The following is a 16,118-nucleotide window of genomic DNA, read 5'->3' as shown; positions in this document are numbered from 1 at the left end:
TTGAAATTGAATAAAGTAATAAAAATTATTGTTGTTCATTTTAAAGTTGAAATGTTTAGTTTTTTCAAAACAGCGTGTCTGTTTAAATTTTTTACAGTAAAATTGTGGAGAATCATATTTTAAAGAAAATAAACCAATGATTAAAATCTAATCACTTTTAAAAAAATTCTCAAGAAACTAAATTACAGAAAATTTAATGTAAACTGTATAAACAAATAAATTTTTCTATTCTAAATTGTTTCTTGAAAACTGATTATTTTTGTTCTTCTATAAATTACTAATTTTAATTATTTAAATGTTAAATATTTTTCTAGAGGTCTGCATTATCCTAGACGAACCATACGTGAATATTTATAAAATAGTTGAAATATTAAAATTATGAAATAGTTAATTTTATAACTAAATAGAACTGATTTTCACTGAAGTTTTTATACCTACATATTTAAATTTATTTGAATCCTGATTAATAAATTTAATTAAAATTCAATTTAAGGGGAGACTTCGAGTACATTTTTAACTATATCCTAGAAAATGATTTAAATCACTTCCATAAAATTATATTTGTAGTAATTTTTTGAGAGGAATTCAATGGTCAGAATATAAAAACAAAATATCTTCTGATCGAATTCTGTTTAGATTTTTATTTTCTTTAAGAATTCATAGATTTTAAAATCCGTCCGTAATTTTGTAGAAAATATGTTTTTGGCTCTCCAAAAAAATTGACGAATGGAAAAATTTATGTTTACAATTTTTGAAGCATTTTTTTGAAAAAAAACATTGTGTTTAGGTTAAAAATACTAAAAAATACCATTTTATTCAATTTTTTAAATATTTTTTATATTTTATATTTTTTATATTTTATATTTTTCATATTTTATATTTTTTATATTTTTTTAATAAGAAAATTCACTTGTTCATTTTTTAAAATAAACAAGTGAATTTTTATATAAAAAAATTGAATCACAATTGTAAAAAACAATTTTTTCATTCAGCAATTTTTTGTGGATATAGAAAAAACATATTTTCTACAAAATTACGGATGGATTTTAAAATCTATCAATTTTTAAGAAAAATAAAAATCCAAAAATGGTCAGAATATTTTCTGACCTTGATTTACTCTTAAAAAATTACTATAAAAATTATTTTACGGAAGATTTAAATCATTTTCTTGATATAGATCAAAATGAAGTCGAAGTCTCCTCTTAAATAAATTACATAATTTGAAATTTAATTCAAATAAATTGATTTGAAATTTAATTTCAATAATTTGATTTGCAATTGAATTTACATAAATTATCTTGAAATTTAATAATAAATTTTATAATTAATTATGTTTACTCTTTTTTCTAAAGAGAAAAAATCAAACAATTTATGTAATAACTACTTGTAAATAATTTGTAATCAGAATTGTTGACTCTACTCTTTAAGCTCATTTGTAATTTTTTGTTCTCCTTTTGTAATAAATTGGTCCAAATTCTAATATCATACCTTACAATTTAAGGACACAGTTCCAGTGACATTTTACATGAGAAATCCTCCCTGAGGATCGAAACAGCTGGGATTTATGTAACTCAAAAGATCGTGCTCTGACATTGAAGTTAATTCCTGAGACAGTAAGCCAGAATCTTCGGACTTTCTAACATTATTAGGATTATTTGTAGCTGCCGTGGCATTTTGCATGTTTGGATTAACATTCTGTCGATTGGCCGTCACTGGCGGTGATTTATTTGAAGTTTGATCAACAATATTGCCCTGACTTGATGGCGATTTTGGAAGTATACCCTCCATGGCGCTGTTCATTAATTGAGCGCTTTGCGTTGCGACACTGTTCAAAATATTCTTGGTTGCAATTATTGCGTGCGCTGTGGTTGTTGTTATTGGTTTATTGTTGATAATATCTTGAGTGGCGTTGGTGATGACGTTGTTGATTGCCTGTTCGGCTGCGGTGGTGAGCCGCTGTTGCGACGGTTCCTGAGCGGCACCGCTCGCAAGCGCTGAACTTGCCTCGGCAACAAAACCGGCCGGTTGATTAAGCATTGAGCCGATGTCTTGTTGGACGGCTTGTTGCATTGCTTGGGCGGCTTGCGCTTGCTGCACGGCCTGCTGAACGGCTTGCACTTGCTGAACGACTTCTTGAGTTGCTTGTTGAACGGCTTGTTGTACAACTTCTTGGGACGCTTGTTGAACAGCCTGCTGAAAAGCGGGTACGGCTTGTACTTGTTGTACAGCTTGAACCTGCTGTACGGCTTGCTGTACAACTTGAGCGTGTTGAAAGACTTGTTGCACCACTTGCTGTTGGGCTTGTTGCACTGCTTGGACTGCTTGTTGTTGGGCTTGAGCGACGACCTGCTCGACTTGTTGCTGGGCTTGGGCAACAACTTGCTCGACCTGTTGAACTTGACGTTGCATTGTCACGACACTTTGTTGCGATAAACTTTGCAGTTGCAGGTGATCAGTCGTTCTGGGCATGACTTCACTTGAGACCTGAAAAAATCCAATCTATATGGTTTCCTGATGTTTTTATAATTTTTCTTTTTAAATTTTTTGAATTTTAAAATTGATGAAAGTCTATTTTAAAGCTTTGAAGAACTAGGAACTTTTTCTAATTAAATAAATAAATACCTGAATGCTTATAAGATAGCAAAAATTAATTAAACAAAATTGCATTGAATTAAAAATAATAATTTAATTTGTAAATTTAATTTAACATTCTAAAATATAAAAATACTTACTTATAAATAATTGCAGAGAAACTTATTTTTATTACTGCAAAATACAGTATTTATTTTATTAAGAAAAGGGATTTTATTTATATTTATGTCTTGCTCTATGTAAATTTTAAAAATTTCATACTACTTAACTTCTAATAAGTTTAATTTCTTACTAATTCAGATTTATTATTTACTTATTTAGAAAATAATTTTTTTATAAAACATTTCCGCATGAAAAATTTAGAAATAATATTATTTTCAATCATTTTGTATTAGTAAACGCATATATTTTTTTAATTTTAAAATGATGAAATTTTTGATAAAAAGATTTTATCCTAATTTTCTCAACTGTTATAATTTCAAATCTTCTATAATTTAAATCTTGCCCGGAATTTTATTAGAATTTATGAAAATAATTAAATTGTTTCAAAGAATTTTAATAAAATTGAAATCTTGTAAAAATATATGTATAAATCTTTTCAAGAATTTAATAAAAATTATACTGAAATTAATTGAAATCTTCTAAAAAATCTTATCAAAATTTTTAAAAATAATTGAATTCTTTCAAGGAAGTTTATTAAAATTTTTAAAAATAATTGGATTTCTTTGAAGTATTTTATAACTTATGAAAATAATTTAATTCTAGAGAGGAATTTTATTTAAAAAATTTGAAAATCCTCAAATTTTTTCAATAAATTTTATTAAAATTATAAGAATTGAAAATAATTAATAAAGTACTAATATAAAAAAAATAATAGAAATTGTAAAAATACAAATTCAATTATTTCGATGAAAATTTAAATTCTTTTGAGCAAATTAATTAAAATTGCACTGAAATTAATTAAATTCTTCAAAAAAAAAATTTGAAAACAATTGAATTTTTTTAAAAGTTTTATAACAATTTTTAAATGTAATTAACTTCTTTCCAGAAATATTATTAAATTGGTATTGAAAATAATTGAATTCTTTCAAGGAATTGAATAAAAATAGTACTGATATTAATTAAATTTTTCTAGGGAATTTCATTAACATTTTCGAAAATAATTGAACCTTTTTAACAAATTTTAGAAAAATTTATAAGAATAATGAAATTCTCTCAAGAAATTTAATTTAAATTGTATTGGAAATAATGAAGTTCCTTCGAAAAATTATTTTATTAAGGAAAATAATTGAATTCTTGGGAAGAATTTTATTATTTATAAAAATTATAAAATAAAAAGAATAAAATTTGTAAAAATGCAATTACAAAATTTAAATGCATTTTCTTCTTTCGAAGAAAATTGTAATTCTTTTTAGGAATTTAATTCAAATTGTACCGAAAATAATCGAATTCTTCTGAATAATCTTATCACAATTTTTGAAAATAATCGAATTCTTATTAGGGAGTTTTATTAAAATTTTTACTGTGTAATTGAATTCTATCTAGAAGTTTCATTGAAGTTGTATTGAAAATAATTGAATTCTTGACTAGAATTTTATTAAAATTCTTATTTCGAGAAATTGAAACAAATTAATTTTTTCACATATAACCACTAAAGTTAATTTTAAAATACAAAATTTGTCATAATTTATCTCTATAACCATGTTTTTTATTTAAGACATTGTTTTTATAATTAAACTTTACCATAATCAAGTAATTTAAAGGATTTGATAATTTTTTCTAATAAAAAACATAAAAATTATTAGTCAACTTGGTTATGTTAAAAAAGTTTTTAAATTGAAAATTCTTGATAATAAATTTTTCTTTTTAAATTTAACAGTAACAGGTCGATTTGTGAGGTGTTTAAAATATTAAATTTATGTTTATCTCGATTCTTTTTTGAAAAATAGATTTATAAGCTTTTGAAAACTTGCTTAATTCATTTTAGAAATATACGAAGACATTAACTTAAAAAACCACCAAAACAGTTCTTATAGTAATTTTTCGCAAGGAATTCAATGGTCATAAAATAAAATGTCAAAAAATTTTTATTTTTCGTCAAAAGTTAAATATTTTAAAACCAATCCGTAAATTTGTAAAAAGTATGTTTGAGTAGCATTTATTTAAAATATTTTTTTTTAAATGTAAATAAAACAGTGAATTATCTTATTACATAAAACTTCTATATTTCATGAAGAATATAAATATTCCTTAAATTTAAAAAATTACTTTACAAATTTAAATGATTTTTATTACATAAATTTACAATTTTAATTACAAAAATTACCTTTTATTCGATATAAATGAATTTTTTTCCGAAAAAAAATGCTTCAAAAATAGTAAATAATATTAAAATTTTGAGGTGTACATTTTTTGTTTAGATAAATAAACATATTTTCTACAAATTTACTTTACTTTATTTTAAAATATTTAATTTTTTACAAAAAATAAAAATTTTTTAAAATAAAATTTGTTGACCTAATTTATTTTACGACCATTGAATTCCTCGCGAAAAATTACTATAAGATCTGTTTTAAGTTTTTTTAATTTAATGTCTTCGTATAGCTGAAAATTGCGTCGCACTCTCCCCTTAACTATTTAATTCTCCTGGTTCGATTTTTAACAATTGAGAGAAGTTAAATTAATCAAATTAAAGTTAAATTGAAATATGGTTTTAAATGCCATACCTGTAAAGGAATTTGAGAAGGAACGCTGACAGTGCCATTAGAAGAATTTGAAGCGGAGACAATCGGCGCCTCCTGAATTGGTGGTAACATAGCAGCGTTAATCGTCGTAAGTAAATTGTCCTCGGGAGTTGGTTCGGAAACGACATTATTCGAGGCCGTGACGACACTGTTCGTAGGCACTGAAAGAGGCTGTTGGTTTGGAAGAAGAGCCTCGAGCAACATTGTCTTGACGGGCACCGCCACCGGGGGACTTGGCCTCGTTGACTGCTGTGGACTTGACAGCGCCTCGCCATGATCGACGACCGGAGGAACGTGACCCATTATGGTGAGAGGACTGGTATTAACGGACCTAAGAGGCGAAACGATTTGATGCGTATCTCCATTGGCAGTAACGAGCGAGTCCTTCGACGTCTGCTGTTGCATTTGTTGACGACCAGTGGCAATTATCGAAGCTCGCTGCTGTATCGTGCCAACGAAACTCGTATCCTGTGACTCCTGCTCCTTCGGCGACGGCACCAGTGGTCGAGCTGCTTCCAACTGGTTCAAATAATTCTCCACACTGTGTCCACTCTGTGTGGGCAATGGTTGACCGGCGGGTGTGTAATTACTCAGAGCTTCGTACTCCGACTGATGATGTTTCATTCGCAGATCAACAACACCCGCACCTTGAATATTTCCATTCGAATTCGCCTCATTCTGGAGAATTGGACTCGAATCCTGTTTCATGTGATGTGGACTAAGCACTTTTACCTAAAACGAAATTGTTTTTTAATACAATAAAAAAGCAAACAATAACTATTTTTATTTAAATAACAAACAGGGCTCGAACTAGTGATAGTATTTAAAAATACGGACTTTAGGGACCAAAAATGAAAAACGGACCAATTACTGACAAAAATATAACCAGTCCGAGTCAAATAAGAGATCATTTTACTTTAAACTATAAATTAAATTTTTTCATAACTACAAAACATGAAGATATCGATAACTCCGAGTCGAAAACTCGGAGTGATCGATTTCTTTATGTTTTATATAATATAATTAAAGATGGCCCCATGATAAAATTATTATTTTATATTATAAGAATATTGTACTTCTTCAAAATTATTTTCATCACTTCAATTCAAATATTTTCAAAAATTTTAAACTAAAATTCTACTTTAGATCAATTATTTTTAATAATTTTCGAAAACGTTCTTTGGCAATTTTCAAATCCATTTGTTAACAATATTCAATTTCACGAAATTTCAATTATTCCTAAATTCTTCAATTAAATGCATATTTGAAAATAAAAACTTCAAATGACATAAAAAAAATCAATTAAACTTTTTCAAAAAAATTAATTTCAAAATTCAATTATTTCTAAAAATTCACGCTATATTGCTTTTAATATTCAATTATAATCTAAAATTTTAACTAAAATCCATTTTTAAATCAATTTTTATTAGAAAATTCCACGAGAATTCAATTATTTAAATACAAAAGTAGGGGAATGTAGTCAAGGTTGGTCTACTGTCTAGGTAGGCCATCGCGATTTTTTGGACAAGTTCACTAGCGCCACCTACGCGCATGCTTGTCGAAGCTTGTCTTAGTGAAACCTAACTTTTTGTTCAATTACATTTTCGGAGGATCGAAAATTGTGTTTTCTGTGACGTCGGTACAAAAAAAGCTGAAAAAAAGTTTTGTGCATAATGTGAAAAACCATTAATAAAAGATAAAAAACAAATTGAATCGTCAAGGCAAGTATGCAGAAAATTTGTGGGACTCATGGTTGAAAGGAAAACAAAGTAAAAAATCGAATCCCGTAACGTATTTCTTTATGGTTACAACAATTCGGTAATGTTACTTACTGTCAAGGTCGGCCACTATGTGTTTAAAATGCGCAAAGATGAGGACTAGCTACTTCATTTGCAAAAACTGCAATTCTGTATAACTCATAATATAATTGATCATCTTATTAATATTTTTATTTAATTTTATTAATATTTTAGTGCAAAATTTTTTTTTACTTATATTTATTTTTTTATATTGTTTATTGTTATTATTTTGTTATTTCATTAAGTTACAAACTGTAAACAATAAAGAATCAATTTTCCGTAACTCCAAACATGTTATTTTATTTTTTAACGATTAATGCTCTTTGAATTTTAAACATGGCCGACCTTGACTGTAATGGCCAACCTCGACTACAATTTTTTTTTTTTTTTAATCTTTATAACTTTTTCATTTTAAAACCAATCAATTTACTTTGTACAGAAAAGATGTTCCTATTAAACAGGACTTTCCAACCATATACTTCAATTGTCCAAATTCATTTTTAAAAAAAAGTTATAAACAAAAGTCAAAAAGGTGGCCGACCTAGACTATGTTCCCCTAAATAATTTAATGATTAATTAAATGCTTCTCAAAATTGAATTCTTATAAAGAATTTTATCACCAAATTTTTAAATAATTGAATTCTTTTGTCGAATTTTATTAAAACTTGCAAGAAAATAATTAATTTTTTCAAGGAATTCAATAAAAATTTTATGAAAAATAATTGAAATTCTGTGATGAGTTTTATTATTAGTAAAAATAATTGAATCCTTAAGAAGAATTTTATTACTTTTGAAAATAATTGAATTTCTGCAATAATTTCTAGCTTCTCGAAAATTAAATTTTTTTCTAGTGTTTTTAATTTAAAATTCTTCGATAAATCCATTATTTTTAATAATTTTTGAAAAAGTTCTCTGAGAATTTTCAAATTTATTTGTTTTACAATATTCAATTTTATAAAATTTCAATTATTCGGAAATTCTTCAATTATTTAAATACAAAAATAAATAATTTATTGAATAATTGAATGTTTGTTAAAATTGAATTCTCATAAAAAATTCTATCAACAAATTTCTAAATAATTAAATTCTTTAGACGAATTTTAATAAAATTTTTAAGAATAATTTCATTTTTCGAGGAATTCGATTAAAATTGCATTAAAAATAATTAAAATTCTGCGATGAGTTTTATTATTAGTAAAAATAATTGAATTCCTGTAAAATTTATTATTATTTATTTTGATTTAGATTTATAATCGTTTTTTTTTGTATTAAGGGCCTGGCCCGTGTAAGAATCTTAAATAAATAAAAATAATTGAATGTTTGCGTAGAATTTTATTCAAATTTTTTTTAATAATGGAATTCTTTTGGAAAATTTTATTAAAATAGTAGGTATTGAAAATCATTGAATTTGAGAAATTTTTGAAATTAATTGAAAGTTTGCCAAAAATGTAATTAACATTTTTTTAATAATTGAATTTCAGAGAAGAATTTTGTTATTTATAAAGATAATAATTGAAATTTTGACGAGAAGTTTTAAAAAAATTGAAAAAAATTGAAAAAAAATTGAATGTCTGCGAAGGATTTTATTACTTTTAAAAATAATTGAATTTTTCTGTAATCATTGGTAATTTCTCTAAAATTCTTCAAATTATATCGAGCAATTTACGAACTTTTTTTAATTAAATTACGGACTTTACGGACCATTTTTGAAAAAAACTGACTTTTACAGACTTGAAGCAAATTTACGGATCTTTACGGGATTTACGAACCTAGTTCGAGCCCTGAACAAAGTAGAAAAATAAATGATAAAGTCATGGCTACTGGAGGCCAAAAACAAAATCAACCAACCAATAATAAATGATTGTAAGTAAATTACCAGAAAAGGGGATAAAATGCACTTACCTGAGAAGACTCATGTATTCCGGTGAACGATGACGGATGCTGGGGCGGAAGAGAAAGAGAATGCTGATTTCTAATGAGATCGACAACTCCCAACAGAGCGTCCTGCACTGGGGAGTCATTCTGAACGTTTCTAATGAGACTGGACTGGGAAGCGTCCCGTGAATTCTCATTGACAATTTGTTGCAAGGGACTTGTTCCAGTTCCATTGTGTGTTGGTGTCGAGACATTGACACTGTTTATACTATTATCGCTCAGCATTCCACTGTTGCTGTTCTCGTCGAGTATCTCCGTCTTAAGGTTGTCGGGCAGGATTAGCTGTAGATTTGAGGATGACCGTCTGTTCATTAACTGATTGGCAACGAGAGGCGGTGGCATCATCACATCAACAGCCGAATTCTGACAATTTGTTCCCTGAGATGTCCACATCATAACGGGCGTGACTTGAGACTGTGCAGGCGGTGAACTGGGATTATTTTTAAGAATTTCCGTTTGCGCTTGTTGCGACGTTTGTTGTTGCTGCTGCTGTTGTTGGGTTAAAAAACCAGAAGCTCCGGCGGCAGCTTGGGTCATTAGAGCTACAATTAATAGTATTTTACGATACTAGGCCAGAAAGTTGGATGTCCTGGCCGGCGTGATATATAAGGCCGAGGCGAAGCCGAGGCTTTATATATCACGCTCGCCAGGGTATCCAAATTTCTGGCCGTGTGTCGTATACAATTTTTCTGTATCCCCAGCCGAAAGTACGTTAAATAATTATTGTTTGAATAATAAAATAGCTCAATAAGCTGCCCGCCCGACTTTTGCAAAGTCGAGGCGAAGCCGAGACTTAGCTAGCTGGTCGGGGCGGGCATGAAAAAAAATTATGAGTAAAAAATAATTGGAAGTAAAATTTAAAAAATAGTAAACAAGAAATTTTCTTTTACAAATGAATATTTAATAATAGTAATATACCTACTTTACGATCATCGGTTCGAAATATTCATCTATTGAGAGTAGTAACCTACTTTAAAAAAGTGACATCTATAAAATGTCGTTCAAACTCAAAATTTTTAATATGATAATTCTTCCTATTTAAATTATAATATAGCCACAAAAGTCGCTATTCCCGGAGCCAAATCAGACCGGGAAGACAGTACTTTCGGCAAAGGGATACATGAAAAGATTTTTTTCAATCTGTTGAAAGCTCCATTACAAGATCTGTGTGTTTTTTTTTGTTACAGTCAACTCTACCAATAGTGCCACTTCTCCTCTTTCTCGCTCGAGCTCTATCCTCACTTTAGCGACTCTAGCACGGCTTCTGAATTTCGAGTTTCCCCTAAGAGAGAAATATACAAACAGTGGGGGTACTACAGTTCCCAGAAAAGTCGTAAACGCTGTGCAATTTTGCGGCACTATTGATAGAGTTGACTGTATTAAGACTCACTGTTTGTGGGGACACTTGAGACAGTCGATGAACTCGATAAGCCATTGTCGTTGCCTTGGATTAGTGGCGAATTTGATATTTCCACTTTACCCACTGAAGGCTCGGGAGGAGTTGAACATGATGTGTAGAGGAAATTGTGCGGTTCGCTTGTTTTCCCGGAAGACACGGCATAGAGTCTCACACTAATTGTCTCTGTGGGCGAAAGATCTTGACGCCTGTAGGCAGGAACAACGCAAACCAAATGTGTCTGCTGGAGGAATTCCTTGTCCGGAAGAACAGCACATTCCCAGTGCGGTTCCAAACTAGTAGAAGGATCATCGCTGTCCAATTGAAAGACAACGCGTGTATCTTTCAGAAAATTTTTACCAAGAATGAATAATTCTAGGCCGCCGGTCGCTGGGCATGACGTCAGAGATTTCTTGCAGATTTCAGGAATACCTGGCGGTTGTGCTGAGAAGAAAAGAAAATATAATTTTATAAGAAATAAATATCGCTATACTTTTTGTAACAGTGAAATAAGTCACCAAGTCATATTCTAATTTAATTTTTTACAACAATGACTGCATTATACTTTAAAAATATCTTTTTCATTTTTTTTATAGTTTGCAGTTAAACAAAAAATTTTAATTCTTATTTAATTTATATCTATAAAATTAGACTTCTATCTAATTGCACAAAACTTGTAGAAATCACAGTGATTGCTTTAAGTAATATTAGGTAAAAAAGGGATTTTATTTTTCAAAAAAGAGATTCAGTTTAAAAAAAGGGAAATTTTAAATTAAGTAAAAATTATTGTATTATAGATTACTTTATATAATATTAGGTAAAAAAGGGATTTTATTTTTTAAAAAAGAAATTCGGTTTAAAAAAAGGGGAATTTTTAAATTAAGCAAAAATTATTGTATTATAGCGCTTACAATTTTTTTAAAACATTTTTTTTGTACTTTTTGTTTTAACTTCAGCTTTTTTAAATCAAATTATTTTTTTTTTGTTAAACTTTTTCTGTTAATTATTCATATTTTTAAATCTCTTTCCGTAGTTAAATTCCATTCGATCATTTTGAGAATTCCAAATATTTGCAAGTATATATATTAACAGGGATGACACAAAAATTAAATTTTGTTTTTCGCTGACTTTTCCCTGATTTTCAGACAAAATCTTGACTTTTTCCCAGATCCTAAAAATATTCTGATTTACTCTAAAAATTATTATATACTCAAAAAATATTCTATTTCATTTATTTACGAATTCCTTTAAATGTAAAATTATTCGAAAACATCAATAAATTCTTTTTTACATAAATATTTAATTATCTTTATTTTTTCATAGGAATTAAGATTTTGAAAAATTTCAATTTTCGATCACTCCGAGTCTTCGACTCGGAGTGTTTGATTTCTTCACGTTTTATAAAAATTACAGATGACCGAGTGATAAAATTATTATTTTATATTATAAGAATATTGTTACTGTAACTTCTTCAAAATTATTATCATCATTTCAATTCAATATTAATATTATATTATAATTATAATAAATATTAATTATTAGGTAATTATTAATTATTATAAATATTATATTATAAATATTATAATTATTATATTATATTTTTTAGAATTTTTAACTAAAATTCTTCTTTAAATCATTGAACTTTTTCAAAAAAAATTAATTCTACAGAATTGTTAGTTAAAAATACGAAAAATTCAAATTTTCAAAGATTTTAATTTGAAGCCTTTTAAAAATTCAATTTTTTCTAAAAATTCATGCTATAATGCTTTTAATATTCAATTATTATTTAAAGTTTTAACTGAAATTCACTTTAAATCAATTTTTATTAGAAAATTCTATGAAAATTCAATTATTTTAATACAAAAATGAATCATTTATTCAATAATTGAAAATAATATAATTTTTTTAAGTTATATAAAAATTACAATTATAATTGAATTCATTCAAGAAATTGAATAAAAATAGTACTGAAATTAATTTAAATTTTTCTAAGGAATTTTATCAACATTTTTGAAAATAATTGAATTGTTTCAAAGAATTTTATTAAAAAATTTTAAAATATATACTTAATTGAATTCTGCAAAAATAAATATTATTAAGATTGTATTGAAAATGTTTAAAGTGTAATTGAATTCTATCGACAAGTTTTATTAAAATATATTAAAATCAATTGAATTCCTTTGAAGAATTTTATTATTTATGAAAATAATTGAATTCTTGGCTAGAATTTTATTAAAATTTTTGAAAAAAATTTAATTGTTTCAATGAAAATTGAAATTCTTTCTAGTAATTTTTAGTTAAAATTATATTGAAATTAATTGAATTATTTCAAGGAATTTCATTAAAATTTTTTAAAGTAATTTATTGTTTTCGACTAATTTTATAATAATTTGTAAAAATAATGGAATTCTTTCGAGGAATTTCATTTAAATTGTTGTAAAACATGATCGAGTGATAAAATCAATATTTTATATTTATTTTAATTGTAATGATAATAATTAAATCTTTGCGAAGAATTTTGTTATTTTTGAAAATAATTAAATGTTTGCGTAGAATTTTATAAAAAAATTTTTTTTTTAAGTAATTAAATTCTTTTGGGGAATTTTATTAAAATAGTAGATATTGAAAATCTTCGAATTGAGGGAAATTTTTAGAAATAATTGAAATTTTGCTAAGAATTTTATTAAAATTTTTGAAAATAATAATTGAATTCCAGAGAAGAATTTCCCTCAATTCAAAGATAATTGAAATTTTGAACAGTATTTTTAAAAAAATTTTAACATAATTGAATTTTTGCGAAGAATTTTATTACTTTTGAAAATAATTGAATTTCTGCAATCATTTGTAACTTCTTCAAAATTCAATTTTTTTAGTGCTTTTAACTAAAATTCTTTTATAAATCCATTATTTTTAATAAATAATTAAATATACAAATTACGGACGTTTTTTTTAAATACTAACTTTTACGGACATCAAACAAATTTATGGACATTTACGGGCCTAGTTCGAGCTCTGTTCAATAGAAAAAGAACATTTAATAACTTAAAAAATAAATACTTAATAATATTATTTTATATTTATAAAAAATATTTGGATAACTTTAAAAAGTAGTTTACCTTTGAAAATAATCATAAGATTCTGTCAAATTCCTTTAATCAACTTGCAAAAGTGGCATATTTTTGCGAAAAATTATCTCTTTATAATAACTTAACGATTTGAATAAAATGAAAATTTACTTTTAAAATAAGTAAAAAACGATTCCAGATCAAATTCCCGAATCCAAAATTTGAGGAAAATTGTATATTCGAGAAATTTAGATTTTGGGAATTTGGCTTCGGGAATTTGACCGAAAATGAAATTATTTCAGAAATTATGTTAATTTTGAATAAACCAAGACAAGCTTAAGAACTTGGTTGATGTTTCTTGAAAATTAATAAACTTGTTTTGTTTGAGGCTTAGTTTTCAAAAAATTATAATAGATTACAGTGGCTTAGAGAGAATCTGTGAATTAACACCTTTTAAAAAATAAACAATTCTTCATAGCATTAAAGAAGTTGCATTTATATAATTTTTGTAGATAGTGTAAGTTTAATTGAAATTAGTCAGACTATAATACAGTTTTTAGAAATTTAAAAAATCTGAATATTATACTCGTCGAAGACAGTGAGTTGTAAATAAAAATAGATAAATTTTGTCACTCACTGCAGACAATTGGCTGTGAACAGACTTGTAATGTTTCTGAGGAACCATCGGGATGAGTGATTGTTGTACGGAAGACCATACGACAACGTGTTGATTTCTTCTTGCTACGACCTTGTAAAACGCCAGCTTCCTGGGGAAACCTGTGTTCAACATCGACATTTCTCTCTTTAAGAATACCAACACAATCACAAGTAACAATCATATCTTTAGCGGGATCCATGTCCACTTCAATCACTATTGTTCCATCAAGTTTACGTTCAACACATGGTGTTGAATTTTTCCCACTCACGCGACATGCTTGATAAAACATATGTGGCGCAACGCGTCCAAGATCAGTACCAATGAAAACTTGAAGTGTCGCCGGCTTTTCATAACCCACCAAGCGAACAATTGGAAATCCATTTCCAGTACGATCCTTCACTGCTCCACGTGAGCCCTCAGTTTGATAACGTGCTCTGTGCTGTTGCTCCGGCTGACAAATTATTTGCAATTGTGTCTTTCCATCTCTAGATATACTGCCTGTAAATGAAACATTTTAATCATTAAATTTTCAATTTTAAACTGTTCACATTAATGAAACAAAGAGAGCCATAAGGAAATAAAAAGTTTTCATGAAAAATGTTTCGCTTCCAGAAGAAGTTATGGGCATCAGATTGCAATAAGAATTTTCCAATTGTGCAAAATTATCAATTGATTAATTATTGATGGAATAATTTAAAAATTAATAATTAAATTGTTAGCATTATTAATATATATTATTTGTATGAAAATTATTTTTGTAGTTCTTTTTTTTCTTTAAATTATAAATAAGGTTGAAACTATTCAAAGCAGCAAGAGTCCTATGCATTCTATTTAAGAATAAATTAATCACAATTTCGATAATCTTAACTTTCTGACTTTTATTTTCGTTGCAATTTGTTTTTATATTAGAACATAGTTGAGTAATTTTAAGAACCATGACTTACTGCTTGAAGTTTAATAATGCATTTGAATTTTCTTGATTCACACTCTCATGCTGAAGTACAACATCTATACTGAAAAATATTTCTTATATTCTTTCTCGACTTTTTTGGGACTTTGCTGTTTATTTCGTTTTAAGAAATAAGCTCTTTAAACTTCGTTTTAAGCTCTTTAGTCTACATTCTTTATTAAATTTTCCATGAAATATTTTTAAAGCATATATAAAAATTTTTCTTCAAGCAAAATAATAAAATTAGTCTATTAAAAGCAGAAATGATCTAATAATAGTAGATTTACAATAAGAAGATGTTTATTTAGAAATGTAATTCTTCTATCAATCTACAAAATGATTTATTATAAATCGAAATTAATTTCCAACAGTGGTTTAATTCAAAAGAGAGTGATTTCATACCGTCTAGAGTGATTTTTTCGATAGAAGATAATTCTACTGAAAATAATTAAATAATAGTAATAATAAAAATAAAAATTGAAGTTAAAAATGCAAATAGAGAAAATAAATTACACCTAAATGAGAAAAATGATGAAAATGGTTGCTTTACAAGTGTTAATAGAAACATTCAAGAGACACCGACTAATCTAACAAGAATTAAAAATATTAAGTATGTATTTCTATAAATTACCAATTTAAAGTGTTTGTTTACGAGAATCCTTTTCGAGAATCTTTTTTACCGCTCTTAATGAAAATATTAACAAGTTTGCTTCCAACAAGTTAATAAAAGTTATTGAAAAATTTGTGTTAGAAAATCTAGAATGCGGGAAATTTTCCTGCTTAGTAAAAATCTATTTTTTTCCAAGCAAATTTCATTTATTGGAATATTTCAATTACAGTTTTGCCACAAAAATTTGATTTTGTTTTTCCCTGATTTCGACTTTTCTTCTAATTCCTATAAAAGAACATCCAAGGGGAGTTCAATTATAAAAAAAAAGATAATATTTAGAATCAAATATTTAATTTAAAATTACTATGAC

At 26.8% G+C, this 16,118-nt stretch overlaps 1 protein-coding gene across 4 annotated transcripts in view; it reads right to left on the bottom strand.

Moving 5' to 3' along the window:
* The window catches only part of LOC122503783 (nuclear factor of activated T-cells 5-like), a 58,690-nt gene that overhangs the window by 2,015 nt on the left and 40,557 nt on the right, over positions 1–16,118 (bottom strand). Inside the window, exons 4-8 of one of the 4 annotated variants that reach the window (XM_043614467.1) lie at positions 14,169–14,687; positions 10,461–10,910; positions 9,038–9,612; positions 5,319–6,068; positions 1,489–2,484 (exon numbers count right to left, since the gene is read on the bottom strand). In XM_043614467.1, the coding sequence (XP_043470402.1) occupies positions 1,522–2,484; positions 5,319–6,068; positions 9,038–9,612; positions 10,461–10,910; positions 14,169–14,687 (3,257 nt within the window). In that variant the 3' untranslated portion in view covers positions 1,489–1,521. Of the gene's footprint in view, positions 1–1,092; positions 2,485–5,318; positions 6,069–9,037; positions 9,613–10,460; positions 10,911–14,168; positions 14,688–16,118 lie in introns of those variants that run through there. The other 3 variants (XM_043614469.1, XM_043614468.1, XM_043614470.1) reach the window with 3 other exon arrangements.

The sequence above is a fragment of the Leptopilina heterotoma genome, unplaced genomic scaffold (genome assembly GCF_015476425.1).
Source record: "Leptopilina heterotoma isolate Lh14 unplaced genomic scaffold, ASM1547642v1 Lhet_27, whole genome shotgun sequence".
Lineage (NCBI taxonomy): Eukaryota > Metazoa > Arthropoda > Insecta > Hymenoptera > Figitidae > Leptopilina > Leptopilina heterotoma.
This window is presented reverse-complemented; position numbering and strand designations above follow the sequence as displayed.